This window comes from Zootoca vivipara, chromosome 2, assembly GCF_963506605.1.
Source record: "Zootoca vivipara chromosome 2, rZooViv1.1, whole genome shotgun sequence".
Classification (NCBI taxonomy): domain Eukaryota; kingdom Metazoa; phylum Chordata; class Lepidosauria; order Squamata; family Lacertidae; genus Zootoca; species Zootoca vivipara.
The window spans coordinates 111,849,952-111,863,663 of record NC_083277.1 but is presented as its reverse complement, the minus strand read 5'-3'; the positions used below and the strand labels follow the sequence as shown (position 1 = coordinate 111,863,663).

The 13,712-nt window shown below is 45.6% G+C and overlaps 1 protein-coding gene across 1 annotated transcript; it reads right to left on the bottom strand.

Moving 5' to 3' along the window:
- Positions 1–8,612: 8,612 nt before the first annotated feature.
- Positions 8,613–9,144, bottom strand: LOC118077580 (gem-associated protein 8-like). The gene has a single exon (XM_060271067.1). It carries the CDS (start codon positions 9,081–9,083, stop codon positions 8,613–8,615), a length of 471 nt encoding a protein of 156 aa, XP_060127050.1. The 5' UTR covers positions 9,084–9,144.
- Positions 9,145–13,712: the final 4,568 nt, after the last annotated feature.

Genomic DNA, 13,712 nt, shown 5'->3' with positions numbered 1-13,712 from the left:
CAGCTATGGCTGTGACTCACCAGGTCCTGGCTTGGCCTACTTTTCAGGGAAAGCCTTCTAGGATGTGGAAAAGAAGTCCTTGTCCTGTGTCAGAGTATTCGTAAGACCCATTAACTCCCTTCTGCCAGTATCTCCAAGAACAGGGCCGGCCCTATGGCCAAGCTGGGTGGCACAGGGCACCACGGCGCCGGCCCACCGCACTGGAAAACGGGGTGGGGGGCGCCGAAGGGATCCGTCGCACCACGGTGCCAGGGGCGCTTAAGACGGCCCTGTCCAAGAACTCAAGACTCCTTCAAAGCTGGATTTCCTTTATTTTATTTTTATTCATTCACTTTATAAACCGCCCTTTGGTAACAAGACTCTTGGGGTGGGGTATAATTTAAAATCAAATACAATCAAGTCACAAAATGAAAAGGGTAAAACCACAGAATCACAGAGGCTCTAGCAAAGCTCACTAAAAATCCAGTATAGCTATAAAACAACGGTAAAGCCATCTTTAAATCCAGGCTAAAATTACTGGGCATTTTGTTGTTGTTTAAATAAATGTTCCTTCCCCAAAAGGGCATGCAAATGTGTGCCAGGCAGTGTTCTCTGGCGAGGGCATCTCACAGCATTCCTGTAGTCTTCTAAAAGCAGTAGCTAATGGGACTGTTACAAAATGTAACAGTACTAGGCTATTTTATTTTTATGTTGTGAACAGTATACAAATAATTAATAATAATAATAATAATAATAATAATAATAATAATAATAATGCCTTTTCTTATTAGAGCAGGGATGGGAAACCTCTTGTCTATGGGTCATTCTTGGCACACCAGGGGCTGACTTTGGTTTGCAAGGCAATTTCCCCCAAACCATGCTTAGCTGTCATTCAGATGGGCAAGGGGCGGGTTCAGTTCTGTGTTGGTGCACAGCAGAATGTAAACCCCACTCCTTGTTCTTCAGCAGATGAGCTTTTAAAACAAGGGCTTAAAACAGTCTACCACCTTCTGAGGTAGCGCATTCCACTGTTGAACAGCGCTCACCATCAGAAAATTCTTCCTAATGTCTTATCTTTCTTGTAGTTTGAATCCATTGGAGCTGCAGAAAACAAGTTTGCTCCATCTTCTATCTTCAGATACAGTCATACCTCGGTTTAAGTACGCCTCGGTTTGAGTACTTTCAGTTTAAGTACTCCGCGGACCCGTCTGGAACGGATTAATCCACTTTCCATTACTTTCAATGGGAAAGTTCGCTTCAGGTTATGTACGCTTCAGGTTAAGTACGCTTCAGGTTAAATACGGACTTCCAGAACCAATTACACTCATACTTTGGGTTAAGTACGCTTCAGGTTGAGTACTCTGTGGACCCGTTTGGAACGGATTAATCCACTTTCCATTACTTTCAATGGGAAAGTTCGCTTCAGGTTAAGTACGCTTCAGGTTAAGTACTTCGTGAACCGTCTGGAATGGATTAATCCACTTTCCATTACTTTCATGGGAAAGTTCGCTTCAGGTTAAGTACGCTTCAGGTTACGTACAGACTTCCAGAACCAATTGTGTACTTAAACCGAGGTACCACTGTATTTGAAGATGGCTATCATATCACTACTCAGTCTCCTCTTCTTCCAGGCTAAGCATGCCTAACTCCTTCAAACACTCCTCATAATGCTTGGTTTCCAGACCCTTTATCATCTCGCTCATATGGGTTCCAGCTTGTAAATATCCCTTCTTAAACGGTGGTGCCCAGAACTGGACACTGTACACTAGGTGGGCTTCAGAATCCTTTAACTCAAAGGTTGGTGGACCTTGGGATTCTACTAGAAAGCAAAGTAGATCCCACAAGCCTGAAGTCTGCTCCTCTCTGCCTGGATGTCTCTCTGTATACACCACACCCTCAACAATAGCCCTACTCTCCACTGTCAGTGCAAAGCAGCCTGATGCTCTTTAAAGAATCTTTGAAGTTAAGAAGAAGCAAAAGAATCTTGAACTCAAACGAACCTATGAATGGGACCGACAATTTACCCAAGTCACATTATGAAACCAATACCTAAGGAAATTACAGTACCTCTCGCGCGGCACAATCAACATCTTGATTAGAGAGGTGCGTGGGAGGGCAAATCCACCGAATAAAACTGCTTTGATGGAAATTACTGATGATTTTAAGAGAGGCAGCACTTCTGAAGCATGGCGTGTCTGTGTGCGCAGAGGGCGCATGACGCCCGATCCTTCTCCAAAGGCGAAGGAAGCCACAGCAAATCCAGCAAAATCAGACAGAAAATTGTGCACTCGCACCTGTCGTGAAGACAGAAGAGCCGTAGCCATTCAAACAACTTCATAAAAGTTACTGCACCATAATATATTTTAACTGGGCCTACACATCTGCCTACACAGACTTGGCTGTTAGTCATTTGCGCTCCCTTGTAAACCTGAAAGGGCATGGGAAAGAAGTGACTTTTCTCAGCTGACAAACTGAGTGCCAATTCACATTTATGGCAGTCCCCGTATGACAAGACTGGAAACAGGGATCAGTTTTGCTAGGCCATGTGCCCATTGGGACTGGTGGGGTGGAAGTCAGAGCAGTGCCAGGTTTAGGGTGGCACAGCAGTTCCCCTGCACAGGACGCTAAGCCAGGGGGTACACCACCACCACCACCACCACCACCATATAAAAATGTAAAAGGTCTATGTTTGTGTTTCATGACCTTTCTCCAAAACCGCTTGACCGATTGAGTTGAAATTTGGACACAACGTTCCAGTCCAATATTTGAGTGTTTGTATAAACTTAGATTGCACAGATGTGACACCTGTCACAGGTAAAACCATGAATTTGTGACAAAAAATAGCTCCCTCCAGTGGACGGCAAAGGAACAGACGCCATTTGTGTACTAACGCCACACCCCACACCCCTCCTCCTACCTCACCAGGCTGATCCAGAGCCAGGCCGGACCCACAAGTCCCCTCCACTGACTCCGGGCATGGCAGGAGGGTCAGACCCGGTCCCGCCACCACTCCCGTGCCGTCACCTCTACCGTCTCCGGAATCAGGCCTGCCCCCATCCCCCGTCCAACACCTCCTGCAGAACCAGGCCGGACCCCGATCCCATGTCCGCCGTCCCTGCCGCCACCTCCACAGCCAGGCTGGACCCACAAGTCCCCTCCACCGAATCCACCAACGGCAGAAGAGACGGACCTGATCCCTCTGCCAGACCATGCCCCAAAACCACCTCCACCGCGGGGGAAATGGGAGACCCTCCCCAACATTACCTACAGGTACCCCCCTACCCCACCGGGATCCACTGGGCGACCCTCACAGAGCCTTCCCAAACTACAAATGCTTTATATGGGGGGGGCAGACAGGGGTTGGGGTGGGTCACATCCTCCCCCTATCCTGGGAAACGGGGGCCCTGACTGAGCCACATCAACGCATGGCCGGGTACAGCTAGTATCCTATATTTGTGTACCTACTGAGAAGAACCATTTAAAACACAACTATTGTATACCAAAAGGAGTTACAGTGGTACCTCGGGTTACAGATGCTTCAGGTTACAGACTCTACTAACCCAGAAATAGTACCTCGGGTTAAGAACGTTACCTCAGGATGAGAACAGAAATCGTGCTCTGGCGGCGTGGCGGCAGCAGGAGGTTCCTTTCGCTAAAGTGGTACCTCAGGTTAAGAACAGTTTCAGATTAAGAACAGACCTCCAGAATGAATTAAGTTCTTAACCAGCGGTACCACTCTATTGTGAAAATAAGAAATGGGGAGGGGGGATTTTGTCCTTACTCAGGGTACCATATTACCAAAGTTCACCCCTGGTCAGGGAGGCCAACAGAATAAGTGGAGGCTGAGCCAGTGAAAAGCAAACCCAGCTAATCCAAGTGTTGCCCCCAGCCTCCTCCCTGTTTTGTTCCACGAGGGGCAAAAATGAGGAGGAGGAGGAGGAGGAGGAGGAGGAGGAGGAGGAGGAGGAGGAGGAGGAGGAGGAGGAGGAGGAGGAGGAGGAGGAAGCTGACATGCAGTGTTGGACTGGATTTAAGGAAGGAGGCATGCAGAAGGCGGCTGGCGGGGTTGTGCCCCACTTGTCCTAAGGTACCAGTCTCCACTGCATAATCATCATCCCCGCCACTTGCCCTGGTTGGTGCATGCAGTGGGGCTGTGAACGCAGTGGTATCATCACTTGAGGACACCCCAATGTAAGCATCTTCTGGCAACTGTCCTGGTTCCCATGGCAACAGGATGCTGCAACAAAGGGGTGAGTGGCATAGCAGGTACCATGACACCAGAGGCTGAAGAGGGCAGAAAGCATGTCAACCTTGACAATACTTTTGTACTGCTAATCTGTACTGCCACCAGAAGCAGTAGCCTCTTCCTTTGCTTTTGCTTTGCCCCCAAGTATTTTTGTGTTGTTGGAATCTGCCTACTAAACTCTGCTAAAGCCTCTTGTCAGTGGTGTAGCATAGGTTGCCAGCCCTCAGGGCCGCATGGATATGATGGAGTTGGGAGGGAGGGAAACAGATGGAGTTTGCATGTGCATTCAACTGCCTAACATTGTCTGTGTCGCCCAGGAGATTGCAGCTGCAGAGAAAAGAAGAGTCGTTCTGTTGTCTGGTTCACATGGAGAAGCCGTTTTCAATGGAGACCAGCTACAGAAGCACACAGCTGTATTGAGGCAGCACCAGGTGTTGAAATTTTGCTCCCCCTAACAATTTGGGACCTGGGGCAACCACCCGCTACCTCTTGTCTGTCTGAATGGAGGAGAGTAGAGAGGGGTGTGTGAGCATTTGTAGAAACTAGAGACGTAGGTAGAATTTACATCCATTGCCCCACCCACTTTTGCCTCTGGCCCAGCCCCAACGGCATGTGACCCCTACAGAAACTTCCCAAACGGGAATGCAACCCTCAGGTCGAAAACGATCCCCCACCCCTGTAGTAAACGAAAACACAGGATCTGATGTCATCTTGTTGCAAGTTTCCTTGACACACACACACACACACACACACACACAGGCCTAACTTTATAGACTGGCATCAGTAGAAGCAGGAGAACACAGGCGCAAGGTCACACCATAGTGTTTTTGTTGAGTGCCTAGATATTGCCTGGAGATTTTGGCTGCTGCACAGAGATCTCCACAATGCCTATTTCCAGACTTAGGTATGGGAAGCATGCAAAGCCCACAGTCAAAGACAAACCAACTGTGATTACCAGATGCCTGGAGAAAAGAACAGGATGATTATTGGGTGCAGAGATTTTTTGACCTTTGATCCAACAAGGCAAATTTTATGTTTTTTTGCGCAGCTCTGTCCTTTCAGATTATTGTTCTGCTCTCTCCTTCCATTGTCTTGGCTGTTTGTGCTATTAAATAAGAATATGACATACTTATTATTTACCTTAGTCTAGTGCAAAGATGGGCCAGGCTGGCAATACATTACGAGCTGGGTTGCCATTGTTAGCCAAATACCTCAATTGCATGTAGTAGTTGGCAAATCTGCATTGTGTTTTCAAGAACTTGGCAGAGACCCAGCTACAATCATGATTATATAAAAAAGAGAGGTGCCGATCCTCAGCTTCCCTGGAAAACATCGCCCTGTTACCTTGAAGCACACACACAGATAAACACAAACACATTCATAGAGGGGCTGCTTTTGATATTTTAATAAATATATTAATATTTCTGCTTCACGCTCTCCTCTTCCCACAATTTCCCATTATCTCTCTCAATGCCCCCTCAACTGCTTCTCTAATATTTCTCCTTTATTAGAGCAGAAGGGTGGAGAGGACAGAGAGAGAGAAGGAAAATGATGCAGAGGGGAAAGTGCAAGATGAATTTATATTCATTAGAAGTGGTCCCCATATAGGTGTGTCTTCTCAATCCTTCTCTGCTGATTTGCCAGGTCTCCAGGACAGTGGTGTAGCATGGTGGGGGGGGGGCACAGGGCGGTTGCCCTGGGTTCAGAATTGTTTGGGGCACGAAATTTCAACACTCAGTGCTGCCTCGATACAGCTGCACATTTCCAGCGCTGGGTTCCATTGAAAATGGCTTCTCTTCATGCGAACCATTTTGTGACCTCTCCCGACAATGGAATGACTCTTCTTTTCATAACTGTGGCTGCAATCTCTTGGGTGACGTGGACGCCGTTAGGTAGTTGAATGAGCATGTGTCCTCCATCTGCTTCCCTCCCACTCATGACCCTAGGTGCTAGCAACCTACGCTCCACCACTGTCCGGGATATCCAAATGCTGACATCTCTGGAAAGTCTAAAATCTGAAACCTGGAACTGTAGCTCAAGGGGCAGAGTCCAAATTCCAAAGCTTGACTTAATTCAACCCAGTTTGGTGTAGTGGTCAGAGTCATAGAATCATAGAATCATAGAGTTGGAAGAGACCACAAGGGCCATCCAGTCCAACCCCCTGCCAAGCAGGAAACACCATCAAAGCATTCCTGACATATGCCTGTCAAGCCTCTGCTTAAAGACCTCCAAAGAAGGAGACTCCACCACACTCCTTGCTAGCAAATTCCACTGCCGAACAGCTCTTACTGTCAGGAAGTTCTTCCTAATGTTTAGGTGGAATCTTCTTTCTTGAAGTTTGAATCCATTGCTCCGTGTCCACTTCTCTGGAGCAGCAGAAAACAATCTTTCTCCCTCCTCCATATGACATCCTTTCATATATTTGAACATGGCTATCATATCACCCCTTAACCTTCTCTTCTCCAGGCTAAACATACCCAGCTCCCTATGCCGTTCCTCATAAGGTATCGTTTCCAGGCCTTTGACCATTTTGGTTGCCCTCTTCTGGGCACGTTCCAGCTTGTCAGTATCCTTCTTGAACTGTGGTGCCCAGAACTGGACACAGTATTCCAGGTGAGGTCTGACCAGAGCAGAATAGAGTGCTGGGCTACAACCAGGAAGAACAAAGTTTTCATCTCAACTTAGCCATGAAGCTCACTGGATGACCTTGGGACAGTCTGTGTCTTAAGTTGTGTGATATTTGGATCATGCAATTACACTCTTAGAGGATTACCTGCTTTTGGAGAAGGCTGCCTGTTGCACCTCTTAATGAACCAGTAAGGTGGCATGCCTGGAACAGTAACCCACACAAAAGTGGTGTGGAGAGAATAAAGCAGATATTTGATTCAGAAAAGGCATGCCTCTACAGTTTGTGAAACACCAATTTATAGGCTAGATCAAACTGTAGCTGTTCTTGTAGCATACGAATATGGCTGGTGTGAACAACCTGTGCCCCTCCAGACCTTCTTGGACTCCAACTCCCATCAGCCCCAGCCAGCATAGCCAATGGTTGGGAAAGAAGGGAGTTGTAGTCCAACAGCATTTGGTGGGCCACAAGTTCCCCACCCATAGAATATAATCTATTACAGCCAGAATATGGGACTTCCTTGAGCAGATTCATAGACCAATGCCTTCATTGAGGTTTAATTTGAGTGACAGCACCCCAAGACTCAGCTCTGGGGTCCGTTCTGAATGCCAAATCTCAGCCTTCAAACATGAAGGAAGGTACCTATGAGCATATGCAGAGTGCCTCTTCCTCACTACTGAACAACTAGACGGGGGCAAGGCTTTCATAGAAGAGAACAAGCCAGTTTGAGATTTCCGGAATCACATTTAATATGCCTTGTATATTATTACTGGTATATGTATGTGTTTGTGTGCTTTAGGAATTCACTCACGCAGAAATGAGCCAGCATCCAACTACCATGTTCTGAGAGCTAATGGATTTCCAAGAAAACTCATCAGAGTGGAATCAGGGTCAGCAATATGCAGCACAATGGACTGGGCTGGAACCAATAAGACTCTGAATGACTGATTAGGTTGCGCACCCACTCCATCTTGGTAATTGCTTTTCCCATCTAGATGAGCAGTACAGGCAGTCTGTTCCCTCACAGTGGGGGTCTGTTGATACACAAATGCCGTGGCTAATTGCTAAAATTGAGAGATGCTGGGGCCCAAATTGGCTGGGATGCAATATCCCCTAACAAAGACACGGCTCAACCCTAGATGAGTGTGGGTGTGATGGCTTGATTGATATTAGAGAAAGGCCTTGTATTCATGCGTTGTGGAATCACTCCACCTTCTTGTCTTATTATCTAGCTATCTATGGGATTTCTGTTCTGTCCCTCCAAAGGAGACCGGGGCAGCAAGCGCCAAAGTATTAAAGTAGTATTTTAAAATGCAATACATTTAAAAGCATTTTTGAACATTAAGTGTGGGATGTGTCAGCCAACTCCAACATTCCAAGGAGGACCAACTTTCATCTCTGTGTCTGTTTGTTTGGGCCGTTGAACAGTTAAGCTGCCGCTGCTGATAGTTGCTATGAAGGAGTTGTAAAGACTCACTAATATGTAACATATAGTTTATTTTGTAACCTAAGTATGAATCTGACAGTAAACTAGTTTGTTTTATTATAACACAGATTCATGTGTATTGTTTTTAAGATAATAATAATAATTTATTATTTATACCCCGCCCATCTGGCTGGGTTTCCCCAGCCACTCTGGGTGGCTTCCAACAGAAAAATGAAATAAAATAATCTATTAAACACCCTTTAGTCCTGTATTTAGGACAATACAGAAGACTCTCCAACAGAACTGAGTGTTTCAGAAAAGAGTTTCTCTTCACACTAGTCTCTTACTAGTGCACAGACATTGAAATGACTCCAGCGCAGCTCTCCCCGGTGCTTCTCTGTTTGCTCAAAATACTGGCGGAGCTCTTCTGTGATCTCCATTTTGCTCAAGTCACACTCGATATCCCCTTCGTCTTCGGAGTCGGAGTCAGTTTCGGAATCGCTCTCTACTACCCCTCTGCCTGCAGCATTATGAGGGGCATGTTGAGACCTGGGAGGGAGCCTGGGTGTGAAAGCAGAATAGGATGCGGTCCTCAGGGGCTCCCCTTCATCCCAATCAGAGTAGCGTCCACTGGGAAGACTTTCAGAAGGAGGACATGGCAGATTGTACAAGGACTCCATGGCTTTCCTGTAAGCATTTCGGTGCCTGCCCATCCACTCCATGGCTTGGTTGTAATGCTTCCAGTATCTTGCATAGACATTTTGGGAATACCATGGTCCTTTCTCTGGAGACACTGAATCCCCCATGATCTATGTGAATGTGCACCAGCGTCTGATACAAATTAGGGCGCAGGGTGCGCAGCAAGAACCGAAGGGATAAAAGGGATTTGCAACTAAGAAAGACTCTAACGCAGGCATCCCCAAACTGCGGCCTTCCAGATGTTTTGGCCTACAACTCCCATGATCCCTAGCTAACAGGACTAGTGGTCGGGGAAGATGGGAATTGTAGTCCAAAACATCTGGAGGGCCAAAGTTTGGGGATGCCTGCTCCAACGAGTCAGCAAGCCGTTTTGCTGCTGTGCAGACCTCAGTAAGGAAAAGTTTGACTCTGCAACTAAACTAAGGTATATTATAAACGTTCCTACATTAAGAACATATAAAAACAAGCAGATACCTTCATAGCCAATAGTTTCAAGGTTGCCAGGAATGGCTATGTACCCTTAACTCATCGAGTACCTGGGTCAACCAGGTGGCGCTGTGGGTTAAACCACTGAGCCTAGGGCTTGCTGATCAGAAGGTCGGCGGTTCGAATCCCTGTGACGGGGTGAGCTCCCGTTGCTTGGTCCCAGCTCCTGCCAACCTAGCAGTTCGAAAGCACATCAAAATGCAAGTAGATAAATAGGAACCGCTATAGCGGCTTTGTCATGCTGGCCACATGACCTGGAAGCTATACGCCGGCTCCCTCGGCCAATAATGCAAGATGAGTGCACAACCCCAGAGTCGATCACGACTGGACCTAATGGTCAGGGGTCCCTTTACCTTTACCTGGGTCAACAGCAATCATTGAATGTTGTTGGTGAGAGTGGCTAGCATTGACATTCTTCACTGTTTAGCTCTCCTCCCATCCCTCACCCATTCCATCAGAGAGTAGTAGAAGTTCCATGTCTAAGTGGGATGCAAATCCATTTGGCTTCTAGCAGAGAGCTGTGAGTCCAGTGGTGGCTCAGGATGCTTCTGAACTGCAACTGTCATTATCCCGGACTGCAGACCATGCTGACTGGATCTGATGGAAGTTGTCCACCCAGTGGACCACTTTAGGGATGGGCCAATCTGTCCGTTTTGGTTTCTCTCCATCTCTCATTTTCCCAATCAGTTCTCCTCATCAGTTTACCATTGTTGTTATTTTAAATGTCCTCGTGAAAATTCACCAGGCTTCCTAATATACACATGTCTGCATGCAATATTAAACGAGGTGTTGCAAAGCAGTTTCCCCTAAAATGATGTCTTTTTATGCTGTCTTTATGCCCACCTTACGTGCATGCACTTTTGTACAGAACTGCATTGCAAGATTTAAATTGATGGATTAAAAAGGTCTGAAACTGGATTGTATTAAGGGACTGGTCGGGACACCCAGGGAAATGTTTTTCGGGGAAGGGAGGGGCTCCGGGATCGGAGTGAGGTAGCATTAGAAGAAGATTGGAAGAAATTTAAAATTTAGTTAAAGAATAAACGTATAATAGATTAGAATTAGTGGAAGTGAGGGAGATAAAATAGAGGATGTAGATAATACAATGGTGTGAAATAAGTATTGATAGAAGTTAAGGACAATTAAATTAAGAAGTCAGATCTAGATAGAATATAAAAGGATAAGATATAAAAGATTAAAGAATTAAGGTATAGTTAAAGTAATAATTAGAATGTATATAAGATTTAGAGTTTACTACGGAGGACATGTAAAGAATCGCAGAAGGAGGTGGAATGAGGTAGTCAATAGATTGGAAATAAGGGTTATAGTTAGAATTATTATTATTTTTTGCATTTTTTCTTTTTTTAAATTCTTTTTGTATTCTTGTTTTTTTCTTTTTTATGCTTTGTAATTTTCTTTGTGTGTTTGGTATTTTTGTATGTTTTGTTGTTTGAGAAAATCTTTAATAAATACATTATTTAAAAAAAGAAGAACTGCATTGCAAGATTTGGGTGCAAATTTCAAATAACAACGTCCTTCGGTTCTTGCATTGTTTGAAAAGTGCAAATTGGATAGGTTTGCATTTAATTGCATTTCTTCCCCATCGCTAGGCCACAGCTTTCCCCATCCCCTGCACATGACATGCATGCAGCTACACACTGATGAACCCTAAGGTTGTAAGCCCAATGCATACACACACATATATATTTATTATATATGATTCCTATAAAGGTTTACATAACAACAGTTCATTCCACGTATCTTTACAGTTTGCCTCTCCCCCCTCTTTTCTTTTCCCCAGTCTTTCCCCCTCCCTTCCCACCCCCACCCCCCTAATCGGGCCTTCCTGGTTCATATCTTTAACCATGTTGTACACAGTCTGTTCATTCGTGCCTGTATATTCAGGTTGGCTTCGCCCCTTTCTATCAAATTCCTGTAGAATGTCCACTTATTTGTGATTTTTTGGCATTTATTTTCCCATCTATCCTCCACTACTATCTGTGCAAATATCTCTGATTGTACGTATTCAAAAACATAGTCGTTCCATTTTTCCATATTCCATTTAGCTTTTTCTTTCCATCCTAGAGCAATAACTGCCATTCCGGCTAAAATCATGATCTTATGCAGCTCTCTTTTGTTACTTTTTACTTTGTTATTTCCCAGTATTCCCCAAAATAGCAAGTCCCTATTAATTTCTATGTTTATTTGGAATAGCCCAGAAATTACCTTGCCAATATCTTTTGCCAATATTCCTTAACCAAATTGCATTCCCACCACATGTGTGAGTATAGTCCATTTTGATGCCCGCAGTGCCAGCATTTGGGGCTAAACCCTTTCGCTATATGTGCCATTTGTGCCTGTGTTCTATACCATTTTAGTAAAAAAATTCTACTTAATTCCTTATACTTTTCTATTTAGCCTTACACTTAACTGAGAGTAAGTCCTATTGAACTCGGTCAGATTCATTCTGAGTAAACATGCCTAGGATTCCTCTGTAAGGCCCCTTCTAATTAATATACACCTGGCCATTTCACAGATTGCAGCTGCTGAGTTGTATTTTGAATGGTTGATAATATATTAATATAAGAACCCTACTGGATCAGGCCAATGGCCTATCTAATCCAGTATCCTGTTCTCACAGTGGCCCACCAGATGCCCTGCAAGCGTTGGACAATGTTGGACAATGCTTTCCTGGTATTCTTAGCCACAAGAAGCATTCTATAGACTCAGTAGAAGACCAGGCAGGCTCTTGCAGAGTGTATTAACGCAACATAACAGCAGACAGAGCATAGCTGTCAAGTTCCGGCCTGAGAAATAAGGGACTGGACCAGAAGGAGCAGACCGGAAGTAGCGCTGCCGCCATTTTAGAACTGGGCGGAGCATGCTCAGAAGCTACTTTTGATGCTGCTCTGCCCTGTTCCAAAATGGTCACCACACCAGAAGTCGCGCTGCAGCCATTTTGGAACTGGGCAAAGCAGCATCAAAAGTCGCTTCTGAGCATGCTCCACCCAGTTCCAAAATGGCCGCCGCGCCAGAATAAACCGGGGGAAAACAAAAAAATCCGTTTTTTTGGCTGGGAACAGCTGGAAAAACAGGAGGTTCCCAGGGAATACGGGAGACTTGGCAGCTATGAGACAGAGTAGATCCTTCAGTAATGTGTGATGGTGTTGGGGAGGCTTGGGCATGATACCGGACACGAGAATAGCAGTGTTAAAAGTCTGTCTGTCCCTTTGTTAAATCTGTGCAAATGCTGTTCTGCTGTTCCATATGTTCTTGAGCTGAGGCTTGGTTCAGATGAGGTGCTAACTGGGTGCTAACCTCACATAAACAACTCTCTAAGTCTAAATCACAGTACTGTGTTAATTCTCAGGGCAAATTTACCCCACGGGAGGATAAGATGGATGTGAGATGACCTCATTTTTCATATTACTTTATTATAAATCCTCTCCTGCATGTTTTGTGTTAAATTCTAAATTTTGGACAATGAAAATTCCCATAAAATTACTTAAAACCAATAAATTATTATGCATTGGTAATTTCGCTATAATTTAAACCAGATCCTAAACATTCCTAAAGTGGGCTGGCCATATGCTTGTTGTGTCTTGGAAATTGCAGCTGTGTCTAGAACTGCATTTCTTCAGCAGCATGTGAGCTGGCATCTGTGGCTTTTTATCAACTTCATGCTTGACCACTGCAATGTGTCTGGCTACAAGCCAGTGACGCAGCCAAAATATGCAACTAGTCAGTTCAGATGTTGAAAATCACCACCTGTGCACCAAGCATGGGTATCTCTCCCTCTCCCTCTCCCTCTCCCTCTTTCTCTATCTATCTCTCCAACCTCCCCTTCCCACCTCTTCAGTTTGTCCCAGTGTGCATCAGTCATGGCTACACCCCTTGCCAGGATCCTTGTCGCCTTCATCCATGTCCTGCCAGATCATAAAAAGGTAAAGGGGCCCCTGACCATCAGGTCCAGTCGTGTCCGACTCTGGGGTTGCGGCGCTCATCTCGCTCTATAGGCCGAGGGAGCCGGCGTTTGTCCGCAGACAGCTTCTGGGTCATGTGGCCAGCATGACAAAGCTGCTTCTGGCGAACCAGAGCAGCACACAAAAACTCCCTATTTATCTACTTGCACTTTGATGTGCTTTCGAACTGCTAGGTGGGCAGGAGCTGGAATCGAGCAACGGGAGCTCACCCCGTTGCAGGGATTCGAACCGCCGACCTTCTGATCAGCAAGCTCTAGACTCTGTGGT

Bases quoted from the DNA above. Each gene is read 5' to 3' on its own strand.
- LOC118077580 (XM_060271067.1), bottom strand. From the start codon at position 9,083: ATGGGGGATTCAGTGTCTCCAGAGAAAGGACCATGGTATTCCCAAAAT.